Source organism: Sapajus apella, unplaced genomic scaffold, assembly GCF_009761245.1.
Source record: "Sapajus apella isolate SASKATOON/1434 unplaced genomic scaffold, GSC_monkey_1.0 scaffold115, whole genome shotgun sequence".
NCBI lineage: Eukaryota > Metazoa > Chordata > Mammalia > Primates > Cebidae > Sapajus > Sapajus apella.
Genome location: NW_022437055.1, coordinates 2,902,652 through 2,918,400, shown reverse-complemented (window position 1 = coordinate 2,918,400; position 15,749 = coordinate 2,902,652). Strand labels below are relative to the sequence as shown.

The following is a 15,749-nucleotide window of genomic DNA, read 5'->3' as shown; positions in this document are numbered from 1 at the left end:
AACCTGAGCAAAGATAGAGTGGGGAAAACTGAGATGTTTGGGGGTTGAATGTTAAGTCAGAATGGCTGAAGCATGAGAAATGACACCATCATCTTGTACAAAAAAAAATTGATAGAAAAAAAAACTGGCAAAAGGAAGCACCTCTTAGAAAGCTGTTGCAGTATTTACGATATGAAATATTAAGGTTTTGAATTAGATGGTGGCAGTAGGAAGGGAAAACTGGAGATGGAATTGAGATGGAGATGAAGCCAACATGATTAAGTAGAAAGGAGTGGATATTTCACTCCAGCTTACTGACCTGAAGCTCATCTTAACATCAGATTGCTTTGAAGTTGCAGTGAAAGTCTGCCATACTTTTTTTGTTTGTTTTGCTTTAGATGCTATCTTGTCCACGATCATATCTTTTGTGCCTAGTGCATGTTGGGGCCTTGAAAAATATTTGTTGAAAGAAACATGAGGTTGTTGAAACACTTTGAGAGAGGGAGAATAAATATGGGCTCAACTGAGAGATACACAGAGATCTCTTAATCTGCAGCTGTACTTTGACTCCCAGTTCAGATTTTACTCAAATATGGATGAAAATTGTATACACCCATGTGCCAACTTTCCTCACTCAACCACATTTTAACCTAGATTTGATGGCCTACAGTTTGCTGATATTTGCAAATTTAATTCCATCCTGTAGCATTATAGAAATATTATTTGACCAAATGCTGTTGGATACTCTCCAACTGTTACATTTTGAGTGCTTTTATCTTATATATGTATTTTTTTAAATTTACTTAGTGGCCATTGTTAAGTGTTATTTTTAAAATAATTAGTGTGATTATGTAGTAATAGTCTAGCATTTTTTTTGTCTTAAAATGTTTGAAGTTGAATTGTACAGCAGATAGGTAGCTTGCAAATCAAGATATTCTTGAAAGCCTAATGAGTGCTAATAAGGTGATTCTGAATCAAGTACAAGCTCATAATCTTCAAAAAGGGATTTTTTTAAAAGGGTGACCGCCTAGTTCAAAAAATGTATATTTAAAGTTTAATAAAGAACTCTTGTTCTAAATACACAGTGACATTTTGAAAGTCCAAAAAGTTTGAACATAGAAAGACAAAGAAAAATTATAATAGAGAGAGCCTATGAATTGACACTTAAGAAAACCTACAATAACTGTAATTTGGTCCAAGCATTATGCTTTTAAAAGAAATGGGAAAATAATAAGAAAGTAATTTCAACATGGAAGTTTAAGAAAGTATCTCTAGGCTTACGTATTGTATCTTCTTGGAGTTTGTACAGTCAGCCCAATCTCTTAGACCTTCTCCATGTTCATCTCCATTCCTGGATAGTGATTGTTGGTTTTCAGAATAGGTGATCCTGAGGTCTTGGTGCAATCCTCAGTAACCAAGATATGTATGATTCAGGTTTGGACAACTGGCTCTGCTTTCAAAAACAGGGAAGGTGTCTGGAACATTTGAGAAAAGAGTTTCAACAAAAAACAAAATTTAAAATGATTTTTAAACATTTAGCATCATTCAGCTGATGTCGACTTTTGGCAATGATTTCTAGAATTGTGGCTTGCACATTTTAATAGGCAACTGACAGATAAAACAGAACCAAGACTATCACCCCTTTTTCCAAATTCTTGAGGCCTCGCTTTAGTGGCATGTGACATTTAATTCATCTTTGAAATGATAAAACATTTAAACATGTTTCACTTATTTCTCCCCAAATTTTCCTATTGTCTCACTAAAGAAATACCTTTAAAAAGTGACATTGGTTCTGATTCAGAGATTTAAAAAAAAAAAAAAAGAAGGAAAGAAGGAGGAAAGGAGGGAGAGAGGGAGGGAGTAAAGGAGACACCCATTGAGAAAGGCTTTTCATTCTGAAATAATTCAGCTCAAATAATAATGTATTTGTAACAAAAACATAAGGAAAGTGGAATGAATAGAGTAACATACTCATGAAAAGAGGGTAATATACAGAGTAGGATTCCTTCATCCCCAAGAGAGAATTATTTGTGACATTTTTATCACATATTTTTTATTATAAACTCCTCTGCTTTTGTAAGCAAAAATGAATAGCTGTGATTAATTATGGCTGAGAGAAGTCTCATTCTCCCTATGGAGCTTGCTCTTCCTCCTTTTCAAAAGCACCACTAAACATACACCAAAAGTCACCTTTGATCTCCCTATTGTTCACAACCTCCAAGCAGGTGTCAAGCTCTAGGTCCCGGTCCCCCCAGCACAAGTACTCATGCCTCTGTAGTTAGGAGAGAGAGGAGATTTGTAAACCCCTGGTAGGCAGTTTCCGTGTCATAGTTTTCTTCGTTTCTTCCACAGTGTCTAGCACAGTTTTTACTTTTATAAAGTAGAGGTATTTATTAGATGCTTTATTTTATCAGGCAACAGGAACAAATGCAATTCAGTACATTTTCCTATTTACTGTGGTTGCCAGAAAGCTCACAGCTATGTTTTGGGCCCAGCTGCAGCAATTAACCTTAGTCTAGAATTTTGAAGTTTTTGATATAATTATCTCCATTGTTCTACCCTCTCCATTATATCAGTCTTTACACTTACTGTAATAATCTTACTGCAAAAATATCTTTCTTGAAGGTCATTTCGAAGGCTTTTGAGAAAAATGTAATTGTCTAAGAAGTAAGAGAGCAAGTCAACAACAGAAGGGGCTAATTCCATTTCTGAATTTCTTATTTGCAGCTTATAAGGCTATCTGAGTGATTTTCATTTGGATATGTTAATGTATTCCAGCCATTCCAGTATGGTTAACTGGGGGCCTCAGTTTAAAATGGGCTTCCAGTGATACTCACAAGTAAACCAAATGCAGCTGGGGCTACTTGTAAAACAGAAAGGAATAAATAACAAATACTTGAAACTCCTTAAATGTTTATTTTTTTTTTCATTAGGAAAAAAAGAGAAAGGGTTGTATGAGATGTATTTTTTCCTTACTGCTTCGCTGCAGGATGCAATTGAACTTGTATTCAGTGCTTGTTTTGAGGTTTAGTAATCTATTGATACTTCAGCTTTCGATCATCTGTGCTGAAACGCTGTGTTCAGCATTAGGTTGTTTGCCAAATCGATGTGGAAAGTATTTTCCTCCCTTTAGCTTGTTTTCGTTCCAGGTATCTTTTTTTTAGGGATGAGGAGAAGGGGTAATGTTCTCGAATGATTGGGATTTCTGCACTCAGTAAAGGTATGAGTTTATTGGAGAGCTGAGGAGCAGTTTTTAAAGAATCCTATATTTGTTTAAATTTGGGTACATAGGAAACATTTCAAAAACACTCTGGAAATGTTTATACAACAAATGTAAGCAACATACAATACAGAGCTCTCATATACATACTCACCATCATAACTAATAGCCCTACTTTGTAAACAGAAAATGAATGTGTTTCTTAGGAGTAGTAGAATAGATTTTGAGACGGCCAATCCTTTTTCATGACCTGGACCGGCCTTCTTTTACGTGACTGCTAATACCATTACTGATGTCAGAGATGTGAAATTAAGATGTCCAAATTTCTTCAATATGACCTTTTGGAAATTGAATTATCAGTACCATAAGAAAATGCTTAGCAAATAACTAAATCCGCTGTTGGACAGGACAATATTCCCTTAGAGAAGGGGTTCTCAAATGTGTGACGAACAGACTAGCAGCATCAGCTTCACCTGGGAGCACTACACACTGGGGTCAGTTGGGGGGAAATGGGGGGGGACGGTGGGGGGAGGGGAGCTGGGGAGAGATAGCAAGGGAAGAGAAGCCAGATGTAGGTGATGGGGAGGAAGGCAGCAAATCACATTGCCACATGTGTACATATGCAACAATCTTGCATGTTCTTCACATGTACCCCAAAACCTAAAATACAATAAAATAAATAAATGGGAAAAAAAAAAAAGAAATGTAAATTCTCACCTCACCGACACCTACTGAATCAGAAACTCTGGGGGTAGGCCTGGCACTTTGTGTTTCAAGAAACTCTCCTGGTGATTTGGGCAAGCAGTGAAGTTTGGGAACCATTAATTTAGAGAAAACTATAATTGGTTTAGCAGGATGTCAATTAAGGATGATGTTTTAAAGATTCAGAATTCTCAGGACTCTGTGTTGTTCCTCCAGTGTCTTCTCCTTCCTCATCACTTGTCCAAACGGCCCTTTCTTGATATATATTCAGATCTGTTGGAAGGAAAATGATGTCTGTTCTGGAAGACTTATGTTTTTTTGGGAGACCTATTATATTTTCCCTCCAAGGAGCATCACATTGCTTTTTAGTTGAGAAAAGGCTCTGAGAGGTATTGCATGAAAGACAGCAGTTTAGTTCTGTTTAACCCAAGAATTTCTCTAAATCCTTTGATCACAGAACCCTATCTTTGTGGAGCATAGAGAAACTTGTCATGGAATATTACATAAGAGATGATTGTCCAAGAATCATGCTGGTGTCTAAATGTGTGGAACCCAAAAGAAATGAAGTTGTTTTAATTATTTACTTATTATAACCCTTTGAAAAGATTAGTAACTTTTTTGTACTGCAAAGGCTTTATTGTAGGTGTTAATAGCTGCCACACATGGATGTTCAAAATTTCATATGTAGCAAGTGTGAAAGCAAAATGATGTATATATGTATGTATACACACACACACAGCATATTTAGACATTTCACACTTATATGAGTCAATCTTCACTTCCATAAGGTTAGCCTATTAAGATGAAAAATAAGAAAAATGAAAAATTAGCTCCAACATTTATAAACAGTTTTCTAACAAGATTCAATTTTATTATTTTGGCAATTTATTTAAATGATATTTACAATCACTTAGCCACAATTATTTTTTAATATATTAAGCACCCTTAACATCTTTTACAGTCTCTTATTTGCCTTTGTCTTTCTAACTTAGCAGGAAAAAAAAAATGACTTGCCTGGTTTCTTTTTATCGTTTTAATATATATTACAAGTAAAATATAGCAGTACCCATGGCAAAGTTAGAATAAAAATAGTACCAACTAGAGTGTGACGCTCCGTGCTTTTTTATATAATACAAATGTCTTTGAATGTTTTATTCATTATGATTTTAAAGTGGATGTACATTATGCTAAATCTTAAACTTGTGATGGTAAAAGAGTGTCTCTTGACTAGGTAAACTAGTCTTCTAAGTAGGCACTGGCTTATTACCACTTAAAAAGAAAAAGAAGCAATAATTCTTTTCTCCTTTTAGTTATTTATAAGGATGACATTAAAGCTTGGATCTGCTTCTTTATCCTTTGCCTTTTCACCTAGAATACCACTAAGTTGTGGGAGCAGCAACTATTTAACAATAATATCCAGCTCTAATAAGAGAAATGTCTTCAGTTTTCTAACATTATCCATATATAAATTCCCTCCCTAGGCACATAGTAATTTATATCACTCATATAATTGGTAATTACTCTATGATAATATATTACCTCTTTTAGGGAGGTAAAATGATTTAAGGTAGTTATGATCTGTCAGAGTTTTTATACTTAATTCTCAGAAAATATTTTAGTTCTATTGTAAAGAACTAATAAAGAAAAATATATTTTTGACATTTTATACTGATTTTTCTTTCAAAACATACTAAATTTTGCTTTGTTCCTTTTTCCTTTCAAAGCATGTAGGAAGCATGTAGGGGCAGGAATTATTTCTAGAGAAGTTAACACAATTGGAAAATAATTTACCGATGATTTAAAAGTAATTAGAATTAAGGGCACTAGAATCTCAGCTTAGCACTCTTTCTAATAAAACACTGTATTCCTATTAAAACTTAAATTCATTTCTTCTTTGGGAACAGATAACATTAGAGGTCAGAGTATGAACAGCCTGTGACCTGCTTCCAAAACAGTTGATTCTTATAACAGTGGATTTGTTTGTTGTTGTAATTATTTTCCCTATTATATTGTCTTTAGAAGTATAAGTACACTTTTGGATTCTCCATGCTCAGTTGTCTAGTCACTTTTTTTATTTTTCTGAGACAGGGTCTCACTCTGTTGCCTGGGTTGGATCATGGCTCACTGTATCCTGCCTCAACCTCCTGGGCTCAAGTGATCCTCTCACCTCAGCCTCCTGAGGAGCTAGGACAGCAGGCATGTGCCACCATGCCCAGCTAATTTTTTTTATTTGTTTTTAGTAAACACAGGGTTTCCCCATGTTGCCTAGGCTGGTCTTGAATTCCTGTGCTCAAGCAATTCTCTACCTCAGCCTCCCAAAGTGTTGGGATTACAGGCATGAGCCACTCTGCCTGGCTCATTTTTTATGTAACAGGCAGATTTTCTAGTATCATCATCAAAATGTCTATAACACTTCATTTTAAAATGCTGTGGAGAAACCTGAATGATAAATCGAAGACTAGAATTGATGTGTTTATTTTATTGGTGTGTTTACATGATGCAGCCACATATTAAAATTTGTATTTGAAACCCTTTAGTTTTATTTTGTGAATAATGTTTACTTAACCAAAAATAAATTGACAATAAAGAAAGGAAAGAAACGTAATTTGTACATTTAAAGCACTGAAAAAGTCAAACCCTAGTGCCTAAGCCCACAGATCATCACCTCCACTTTGCAGTATCTCAAAATATATCTACTTTACGATCATTTAACTAAAACCTCCACTGAAACTGAGCTTTCGGTGGGGTAGTCTTTTGTGAAGTGATGTGTGCTGTTCATGTACATTCTCGTTTGCCTCTGTCCTTAGGGGAATGAAATGCTTCAGAAGAACACTTTGTACCATTTTGTGTTAAGGTTGATCTTTTCTCATCATTTGGAGACTTTCTCTGCTTTGTGATAGTGTCGACAGCACTCACTTGTCATCTGAGTAAACTTGCTTCTGAATGGCACTATGGTGTTTTTAAAAGATTATTCTCTTAGGGTAGTAATGATAGTCATGAAGTGCACAGACCACCTCTTTCACTGAGTCCTGCTTCCATTGGTTCTCAGTCTCCATGGTATATCGCTGGACTGTTACTTTTGTCAGGTCATGGCCGTTTATGCTTAAGTCCTCATGACCCAACTCCTGATAATTGAGCATTGCTTCTCCCAAACAAACTAGCAAAATTCTACTGTGCAAACAGTTACTAAAAACTGTGTTAAGAGATAACATGTTTCGCTAATTGTTCTGCTTCAGGAACTATGGAAGGCCGTTTCTAACATTTGGTTTCCTAGGGCCAGGTGCAGTGGCCCACGCCTATAATCCCTATCACTTTGGGAGGCAGGTGGATCACTTGAGCCCAGGAGTTCCAGATCAGCCAGTGCAACATGGGGAAACCCGTCTTTACAAAAAATACAAAAATTAGCTGGGCATGGTGGTGTGCACCTGCCCTACTCAGGATGCTGGGGTGGGAGAATTACCTCAGCCTGGGAAGGTAGAGGTTACAGTGAGATGTGATAGTGCCACCACTCCAGCCCGGGCAACAGAGTGAGACCCTATCTTAAAAAAAAACAAAACAAAACAAAAAAAAACCATTCAATTACCTTGTCTTATTCATTCTCAAGTCATCCAAGATCCCTAGGTTCTGAACAAAATAAATTTGCCATAAATTTGGGCTACTAACTGGTGTCTGGACATACCTAACAGTCAGTTGATATGTAGTCTTTGTTATAATCTTAGAGGGAATGTGGTGGGCCAGACAGTATAAATATTTGAACCAGTTCATTCCTCTATTTAGAACTGTCACAGTATTATGAAGCAAAGTATCCTGATGGAGTGTGAGCTCTGGACCACAGAACACATGGGTTCAAATCCTAGCTCTGCTACTTATTAGTTATGTCAGGTTGGGCATGCTTCTTCACTTCTTAGTGCCCTGTTTCCTCAATTGTGAAGATTAAATGAGATCATGCATATAAAGCACTTTGAACAATGCCTGGCACATGGTAAATCTACAATAAAGTTAGCCGTTAATATTCAGGTGGACATGATGTGAAAAACTGGAAACCATTTTACAGTATTCTAAAAAATCTGTCAAATTTTGTTTTTATGACTACTTTCATGATATTAATAGAAAATATAATTTTATGGGAGCCTCAACCTGGTGTCTGTGTATCAACAATTGTCTCATGCCAAGCAACATGAGCTAAAGCTGTATATATAATATCTACAGCTTATGCATAAGTGATCTGAATTAGTTAACATCAAAAAGGTCATTTGACTTTATATGCAGGAGTCTAGTATACCAAGTCAATGCAAAACATGAAACAATGTAAAACCAAATGAATACTCCAGTTATCTTTAATAGAAAATAAATGTAAAAGATTAGCACACTGATATTTTACACTATTTCGTTTCTTTCACTCTATCCATTTTGTCAAAATCATTGAGAATGGAATTTGATTTACCTTATTTAACAGATATAAACTGACTTTTTTTTCAAAAAGACATGTTTTCTGATTTTATCTTGATTTTGAGGGAAAGTACAACTGAGCTAGAGTAGATTTATTTTTTTCTCACCGAAATAAGGATTCCACTAATTAAAAGGCACTGACTAGAATATCACCATGGCCTGAATGACCCCAGAAATCCTTTCGTGCTTAATATAGACGATGTACATTTTTAATGAACACTACATCTTTAGACATGTACTACTCTTCTAATAAGTCTTGTTCCAGCTGTTTAAATTGACTAAGGGAGTACAGTTCATAGATTTTGAAGGTAACTAATTAACTCTCTGTTCTTTGCTTTATTTTTTCCTTGCTTTGGGTGTGGAGCTGTGCATCCTTTGGCAGTGGTCATATTTCAACTCTTTCTCTGTAAGGCCATGAGACATTTATGGTTGAAACATTGATTTATTTTAAAGCAAAAAGCCTCCCTTTATCACTATTTTCTTTAACCCCATTTCTAGTTACGTTGTTTGTGGAGGGCCTTGTTTAGTTCTTTAAATACTGGGAACAGTTTCATCATCATTAAATATTAACTGCTCACTGGAAGCAGAAGTGAGCTTCATTAAGGTTGCTGTATTTACTAAATTAGACTGGAAGAGGAACATTTTAAGACACAGACACATATCTGAAAGAGAGAGTGAAGAAAGGAAGAAAGACAGAAAGAGAGAGAAAGAGAAAGAAAGGAAAAGAAAGAAAGAAAGAGAAAAAAAAACCAAAAAGAAAGAAAGAAAAAGAAAGAAAGAAAGAAAGGAAAAAGAAAGAAAAAGAAAGAAAGAAAGAAGAAAAGAAAGAAAGAAAGAAAGAAAGAAAGAAAGAAAGAAGAAAGAAAGAAAGAAAGAAAAAGAAATCTCAGCAGTTTCATTAGAGCTTTGTCAATTGTGTTCACATCTCTGAAACATTTCATCCAAAATGAAAGTTACATTTTGGATGAAACTTAACATACTTGGTAGATAGTCAGGACAGGCAGAATAGATCTTTATTTTAGAAGAGAAAGCATTTGTATCAATACCTTGTTTTCATGTTTGTAGAACAAAAGCAAACAGTAAGTTGGCCTAATTTTCAGATGCTTTTTAAAAGAATCACTTGGCTAAAAATGCCACTTAAATACACGATATATTTAGAGTTTGGAATTTTCTCTGGGAATTTGCCTGATACTCTAAACTACATACAGTTGTATTTTATTTTTAATTAATAATTATTATGGGAACATAATTGTGCATATTTATGGGATACATGTGATGTTTTGATATAGTTATACAGTGTGTAATGATCAAATCAAGGTAATTGGGGTATCCATCATGTCAAACCTTTATCATTTCTTTGTATTAGGAGCACTCAAATCCTACTCTTTTAGTTATTTTAAAATATACAATAAATTGTTATTAACTATAGTCACCTTATTGTGCTACTGAATACTTGAACTTATTCCTTCTATCTAACTGTATTTTGTGCCCATTAACCATCCCCTCTTTATAAACCTCTTCTCACTACCCTTTATAGCCTCTGGCAATGATCATTCCACTCTCTATCTTCATGAGTTCAGTTTTTTGTTTTTTAACTCTCATATGAGTGAGAACGTGCAGTATTGATCTTTCTGTGCCTGTCGTATTTCACTTAACATAATGTTCCCCAGTTCCAATCATGCTGTTGCAAATGACAGAATTTTGTTCTTTTTTATGGCTGAATAATATTCAATTGTGTAATGTACCACATGTTCTTTATCCATTCATCCGTTGATGGAAACAAATTGATTCCATATCTGGACCATTGTGAGTAATGCTGTAGTAAACACGGGGGTACATCTCTTTGAAATACTGTTTTCCTTTCTTTAGGATAGATACCCAGCAGTGGGATTTCTAGAGCATATCATAGTTCTATTTTTAGTTTTTTGAAGAACCTCCATACTGTTTTTTATAGTGGCTGTGCTAATTTACATTCCCACCAACAGTTACCTACTTACCTGCAATTTTAATAACAAGTTAGCACAAAGGTTTCAGTAGAACTTTTAGTGATGAAATATATATTTTCCCTAACAAAACATAAACTTAGTCCATGCCTCAAAAGTATTTTAATGGCAGTCCATGTCACCAAGTAAAAACTTTCTACATGGAAATTCCATTTTTGCTTATTATAAAGTGGAGACATTTGGCTTCATTGGGGGGTTGAAACATAATTTCACACTGATTAACTCACCCTGTAAACAACCATTTTGGTACCATGTTTTACATTTCTTTATCTGAACGAAGATTCATATTTAACAAAAGAGGAACTGATTTTCATCTTTGTACCCCTAATTTAAAAATACAGAGGTAAACCAATAGCTATATCTACCCTTTATATAAAGTTTGAGTGGAGAGCTATGTGGCTGGTTATAAAGACATAATTATTTAATTCATTCTGAGCAGCACACTGAGTCCAGCAAAGATAAATTGTTTAACTCTGAGCAATAATCAGTGCCTTTCTCACTATATACTCTTCATATACATTTGTAAGATATTTTTGCAAATTAAATTTTGCTTTGAAACTTTTCATTTTACTTAGAGACAGGAAATTTAATTTTGTCAAGTGGAAACCCCAAGGTTTAAGGTTAGTGCAAAACTAAAACCCTTTGGAGTTGAGGAGATTGCCCAATACCTTCTGACTTCCCAGGTTTCGGTACAGCAAAAACTCACTTGAGACCCTTAAGTCATGGAAAGCCTAAAATAATTAGCACAGTTTCAGGGGGCAGAACTCACAATGTAGGAAAGCCAGTTAGACAGAGAAGGCTTGATGTTCTTACTTCAGAAGTTGCTTGACTAAAGCCTTCAAATGCAAGAAGAAAGCCACGGCAACCATTTGGAAAGATCTGATGAAACTTACAGCTTTGAAAAGGGGTGTTGGGAAGATGATTGTGGGATGTTACTTTGCAATCATAGGAATATATCCATCTTGTTAGCTTTTGGGAGATCATGGATGGGCAAAAATGTCATTTCAAGAGAAGAGACATGTTTTGGGAGTTCACTCTATTTTTCTATTTAAGAGAGAAATCAAAATGAAAGTACGAAGGAAAACTAACCTAACCTGCAAAACACCATACAATTTGCTTTAAGCTTTACTTTATTTACCTATAGAATGAGGAATTTCGATTAGATCAGCATTTTCCTAAGGGTACACTAAAGAGAGATGTTAACGGGAATATCATGAAAAACAGGGGGCACGGTTTCTGAGTTAAACAATATTGGGAAATGCTGAGTTAACAAAGGTAACCAGGTTTCTTTACTTTAGGACATGTGAGAGCCTTCATCATACTCTTGTGTATAGTCAGCATACAAGAGAGGAATATAAAGTGACATTTCTTATACTCGATTGACCAGTGAACCCAGCGTTTGAGGTTCCTCTCTTGGGATTAGTTGTCTGTGGTACATACTCTGGCAAATACTGGACTAAATGATCTCTAAGAGCCTTTCTAGCTTTACTATTTGATGTTTCTATGATATGTCCGTAAACATATAAACTTCCCCAGAGCAGTACAATTTTATTATTTCTGACCTTACTAATTCTTAATCTTTGATCATTCCAATGAAAGCGTCTGCATTCTTAATGAAAAAATAAATTCAGGACTGTGTCTAGCAATTGCTTAAATGTTCACGATTGTAATGTGAGGCTATTATGGATTGCCATTTTTCTCGAATATATTATTTGGTTCATTAGAATTAGCCATACCTCTCTACTTTGCATTCTTTTAATGTGAGTAATCGAGGATTGACTGAAAAAGATATCTATGCAAATAATGGCTATTCATCTGCATGCTCTGAATCTGGACCTTCATAGAGCTTATGTGTGCATATAGAAACGTAATGCTAAGCGGTCATTTTCCTGCACTTTTTGACTGCTTAGCATTCTGTTTCTATATGCACACATAAGCTCTATGAAGGCAGGGCTGAAGGAAAAAAAATGGTTAACCACCCCTCCTATCTGCACACACAGCTAAAAGCCTTAAAAATCTTAAAAGCCTCATCTTTATGTAACACTTCATATACTCAAAAATCTATGTGTAAATTTGGAGTTACATGTTAGGCAGGTGTTGGTCACACACCATCCCCCTCTTCATTCTAGCCTAAAGGGGGAGCTCCAGTGGACATCGAGGGTATTTAAATATACTGTTGCGCCACCAGTGGGTGGGAAGGTGGAGTGGCTGCCAGAGTAGCGAGCCGTGTGAAGCTTTTGGTGGGAGGAGCTATGGATCAAAAATTGCTGTCTCCAACAGTCAACTTCCTTAAATTTCCTTGCAGCTGATCAGGTAAGCTGGGGCTGAGAGTGCCTTCTACTTTACTCCGGGCAAATGAAGGCCTGAGAGCGCCTGGGCTGATTTCATAAAGAGGGCTGCTAAGAATCTTAAGGTAAACAGGTAAAATGGGTTTTCAAGGATTTGCCTTTATTGAGCTCAACTCATCAAGGTAGAAGCAGAGTGGGAGAGGGCTGCCAGATAAAATATTGTATGGGGCATACTTATACTAAAAAAAAAAAAAATTCACTGTTTATCTGAAATTCAAATTTACCTGGGAGTCCTGCGTTTTTATTTGATAAATCTGGCATCTCTAGAGAGGATCCTAAGCAGAAACCCTAGCGGGGGAACGAAGGGGGCAAGCAACCGGTACCCTCTTTGTCCTGGCTTCTAAATCGTCGTGGCAAGTGAATGGATGGGGTGTCCAGAAAAAGGAGGTAAAGAACCCTAGGAGCAGGAGATTTGACTAATGGGTTAGAAACACCTCCTTATGTTGTTTCTTAATGAAGTTCATGTAGAAGGAGCTTTTTGAAGTTATGTGATTTTGCGTGTTTCATTTCTTGTAGTAACAAATTGAGTACCATTACTTTTTCTCTCCCATTTTTTCCGTTTTTGATGACATTTTCTGTTGGCAGCTATCAGCTGCTCTAAAGACAGCGTCTAGGAATACTTAGCATCAGGGATGCCTTCCGACTTTTGATAATTTGGTACCAATGTGCTTCGTTGTGTTTGGGTTTTAATTTTATTCTGGCTGGCTGGGTTGTAAATAGATGATGCGTTTTTGATGAGCTTATTATTGACTAGTCATTCAGTTAATATTTTTCTACAGGGATGGACGGTATTCCATGAGAGCCGTGGTAAAAAGTGTGTAAGTGGGGTGGGAGAGGGCAGGAAGTAGATTTAAGGTATTAGTGAGGCAGGCTTGCTTTCACTGTTAACAGCTTCTGGGATTTTTATTGTTATTTGCTGTTCAAAAAATTTCAAAGAAAAACATCAAGCTCATGATCATTTGAAAATGAATATTTAACGTAAATGAAGCTAAGCGTGGGTCATGAAGGGAAGCCGCAAACATTTTTCTTGTAAGAAGGCATATGCATTAGAGAGCCACAAGAAGGCCCCACCTGCTGTGATTTTCCTAAAGCCACCTTTGTCTTAGTAGCTTCAGGGAATTTGACTTGCGGCTTGTTCAGAGAAATTCAGGATGGGGGTGGGGCAGTTGGAGAACGCAGTTTTTTTCTAAACTGACCCTGGAAATGCAGGGCCCTCCTGGGCAGGCCCAGGTGCTGATTAGATATGGATCTGCTGCTGGCTCCTTTATTCGTCCGGTGGGGCCCTATATCCTGAGGGCCTCTGTGGCCAGAGACCCCTTGGAATCAGACCAGAGTTTGTGTCTGTGGGTCTCATGGATTCATGTCACTTTTGGTTAAGTTATACTAAATTACCAGGATGTTTCAGCCATGATGGCCACATATTCCTCAGGGTCTATATTCATAGGAAAAATAAATTAGGAACTAGCTATTTTCTGGACCTGAATAGAATAACGGTTCATTTGGAACAGACAACCAGGAGCAGCCTCAGTCATGTGTTGACTATTGTTCTCTTCTTGGAGGGAGAAGAAAGAACTTATGAAAGAAAATAGCAAGAGAAGCACTTAGGCTTCTAAGGCAGACTTAGTGTTATGCCCTATAAAATTATTCTCATGAAGTTCAACAAATGTGTATGGAGGGGTGACTATTCATCAGGCGCACACGCACGTCCCTGGAGACTGAAGAAGAGGAAGATGTAGTTCTGCCTTTATACTGGCTCAAAGTCTAATAGAGGAGACAAGCATGTAAACAATTTATCGATGTACACTGCGATAAGAGCTACGATAAAACTGAGTACAAGGTGCAGTTGGAAGCACAAAGGAGGGAGAGATAAATGGGGGCAGGAGTGGGGAGATGGTTCCAGGAAAATCTTTACAAAGGAAAAGCCATTTGAACTGAGAATCCATATTGGGTAGTGAAAGTCTGGAAACTTGGCTTGTGTGCTTACTGAGCTGCTTATGAATTACGACAAGTCACCTCATCCCTTTGGCCTTCACATTCTCTGTAAGATAAAGGTGCACAAGATGTTCCCTACAATCAGATTCAGCCCTAAACTGTTTCCATCCTGGGAATCAAATTATCTTAGTGGGCTATTTCAGAACAAAAGTGTGATTGTAGAGCCCAGTACTCCCTTTGTCATTGGGAGATCAAAATGTAAAAGTTCTCTGGAGGCAGATAGGCAAGAAAATTATTCCGCCCTCCTCCCAGCTTCTCGCCTATTCAAACTTGTTATTTGGTTTGCACCAAAGTCATTGCCCTGTGTATGTGTGTATGGGCTGTGTCAAGAAAACAGAGTTGGGACAATATGAAGAAGGTGGGTACAGTGCTGGCTGCAATGGTGGGGGGTACTTGGCTAGCCCTCTCCATGGGGATTGACGTTCAGCCTCATTAATTTTGCCTTCATTATATTTAGGAAATGGTTTATTAAAGAGTTTTTCCCCTAAATTTCTTGCCTGCATCTCACATTTAAATTAAAAGTTGTATGCAGAATTTTAAGTCTGCGTGTTGTGCATTTATGTCAACATTTATAGATGATACAATACTTGGAGGAAAAAATGATGCAGAGTATCCATTTTTGTAAAGACAGAATTCTAAAAGGAAGAAGGTGGGAAATTTGCCAGTAGTATGCTGATATCTGGCTAATAACTCATTGTATGTTGATCTTGACTCAGGCTTTTCCTAGCTTTAATAAATCTGTGATGCACACTGGGGGCAGTTGCGGGGGGTAGGGGAGGGACAGCGGGGTGGGGGAGGGTGGGGAGGGATGACATGGGGAGAAATGCTGGATATAGTATAGACCTAAAGTAAAATTAAAAATAAATAAATAAATAAATAAATCTGTGATGCTTGCAGGATCTAGCCAAACTGGTACATATGATTTGTAATTCTGAAATCATTGTTACTTCCTCTGAGAAGCCATGTGTGTCCATGTAAGTATGTTACGGTGGGGCACCATCATCAGACTTTTTTCATTTAATACATCATGATTAAAATGGAATAACAACGTTTTTC

At 36.6% G+C, this 15,749-nt stretch overlaps 1 protein-coding gene across 13 annotated transcripts in view; it reads left to right on the top strand.

Moving 5' to 3' along the window:
* The window catches only part of MBNL3 (muscleblind like splicing regulator 3), a 110,083-nt gene that overhangs the window by 59,727 nt on the left and 34,607 nt on the right, over nucleotides 1–15,749 (top strand). The window contains exon 1 of one of the 13 annotated variants that reach the window (XM_032260222.1): nucleotides 12,580–12,766. The exons of 10 other annotated variants lie outside the window; for them this stretch is intronic. Coding sequence is in view for 1 of the 3 variants with exons in the window: in XM_032260221.1 (XP_032116112.1) it covers nucleotides 15,656–15,667 (12 nt within the window). In the remaining 2 variants the exon portion in view is untranslated. Of the gene's footprint in view, nucleotides 1–12,579; nucleotides 12,767–15,587; nucleotides 15,668–15,749 lie in introns of those variants that run through there. 2 more of the 13 variants (XM_032260228.1, XM_032260221.1) reach the window with 2 other exon arrangements.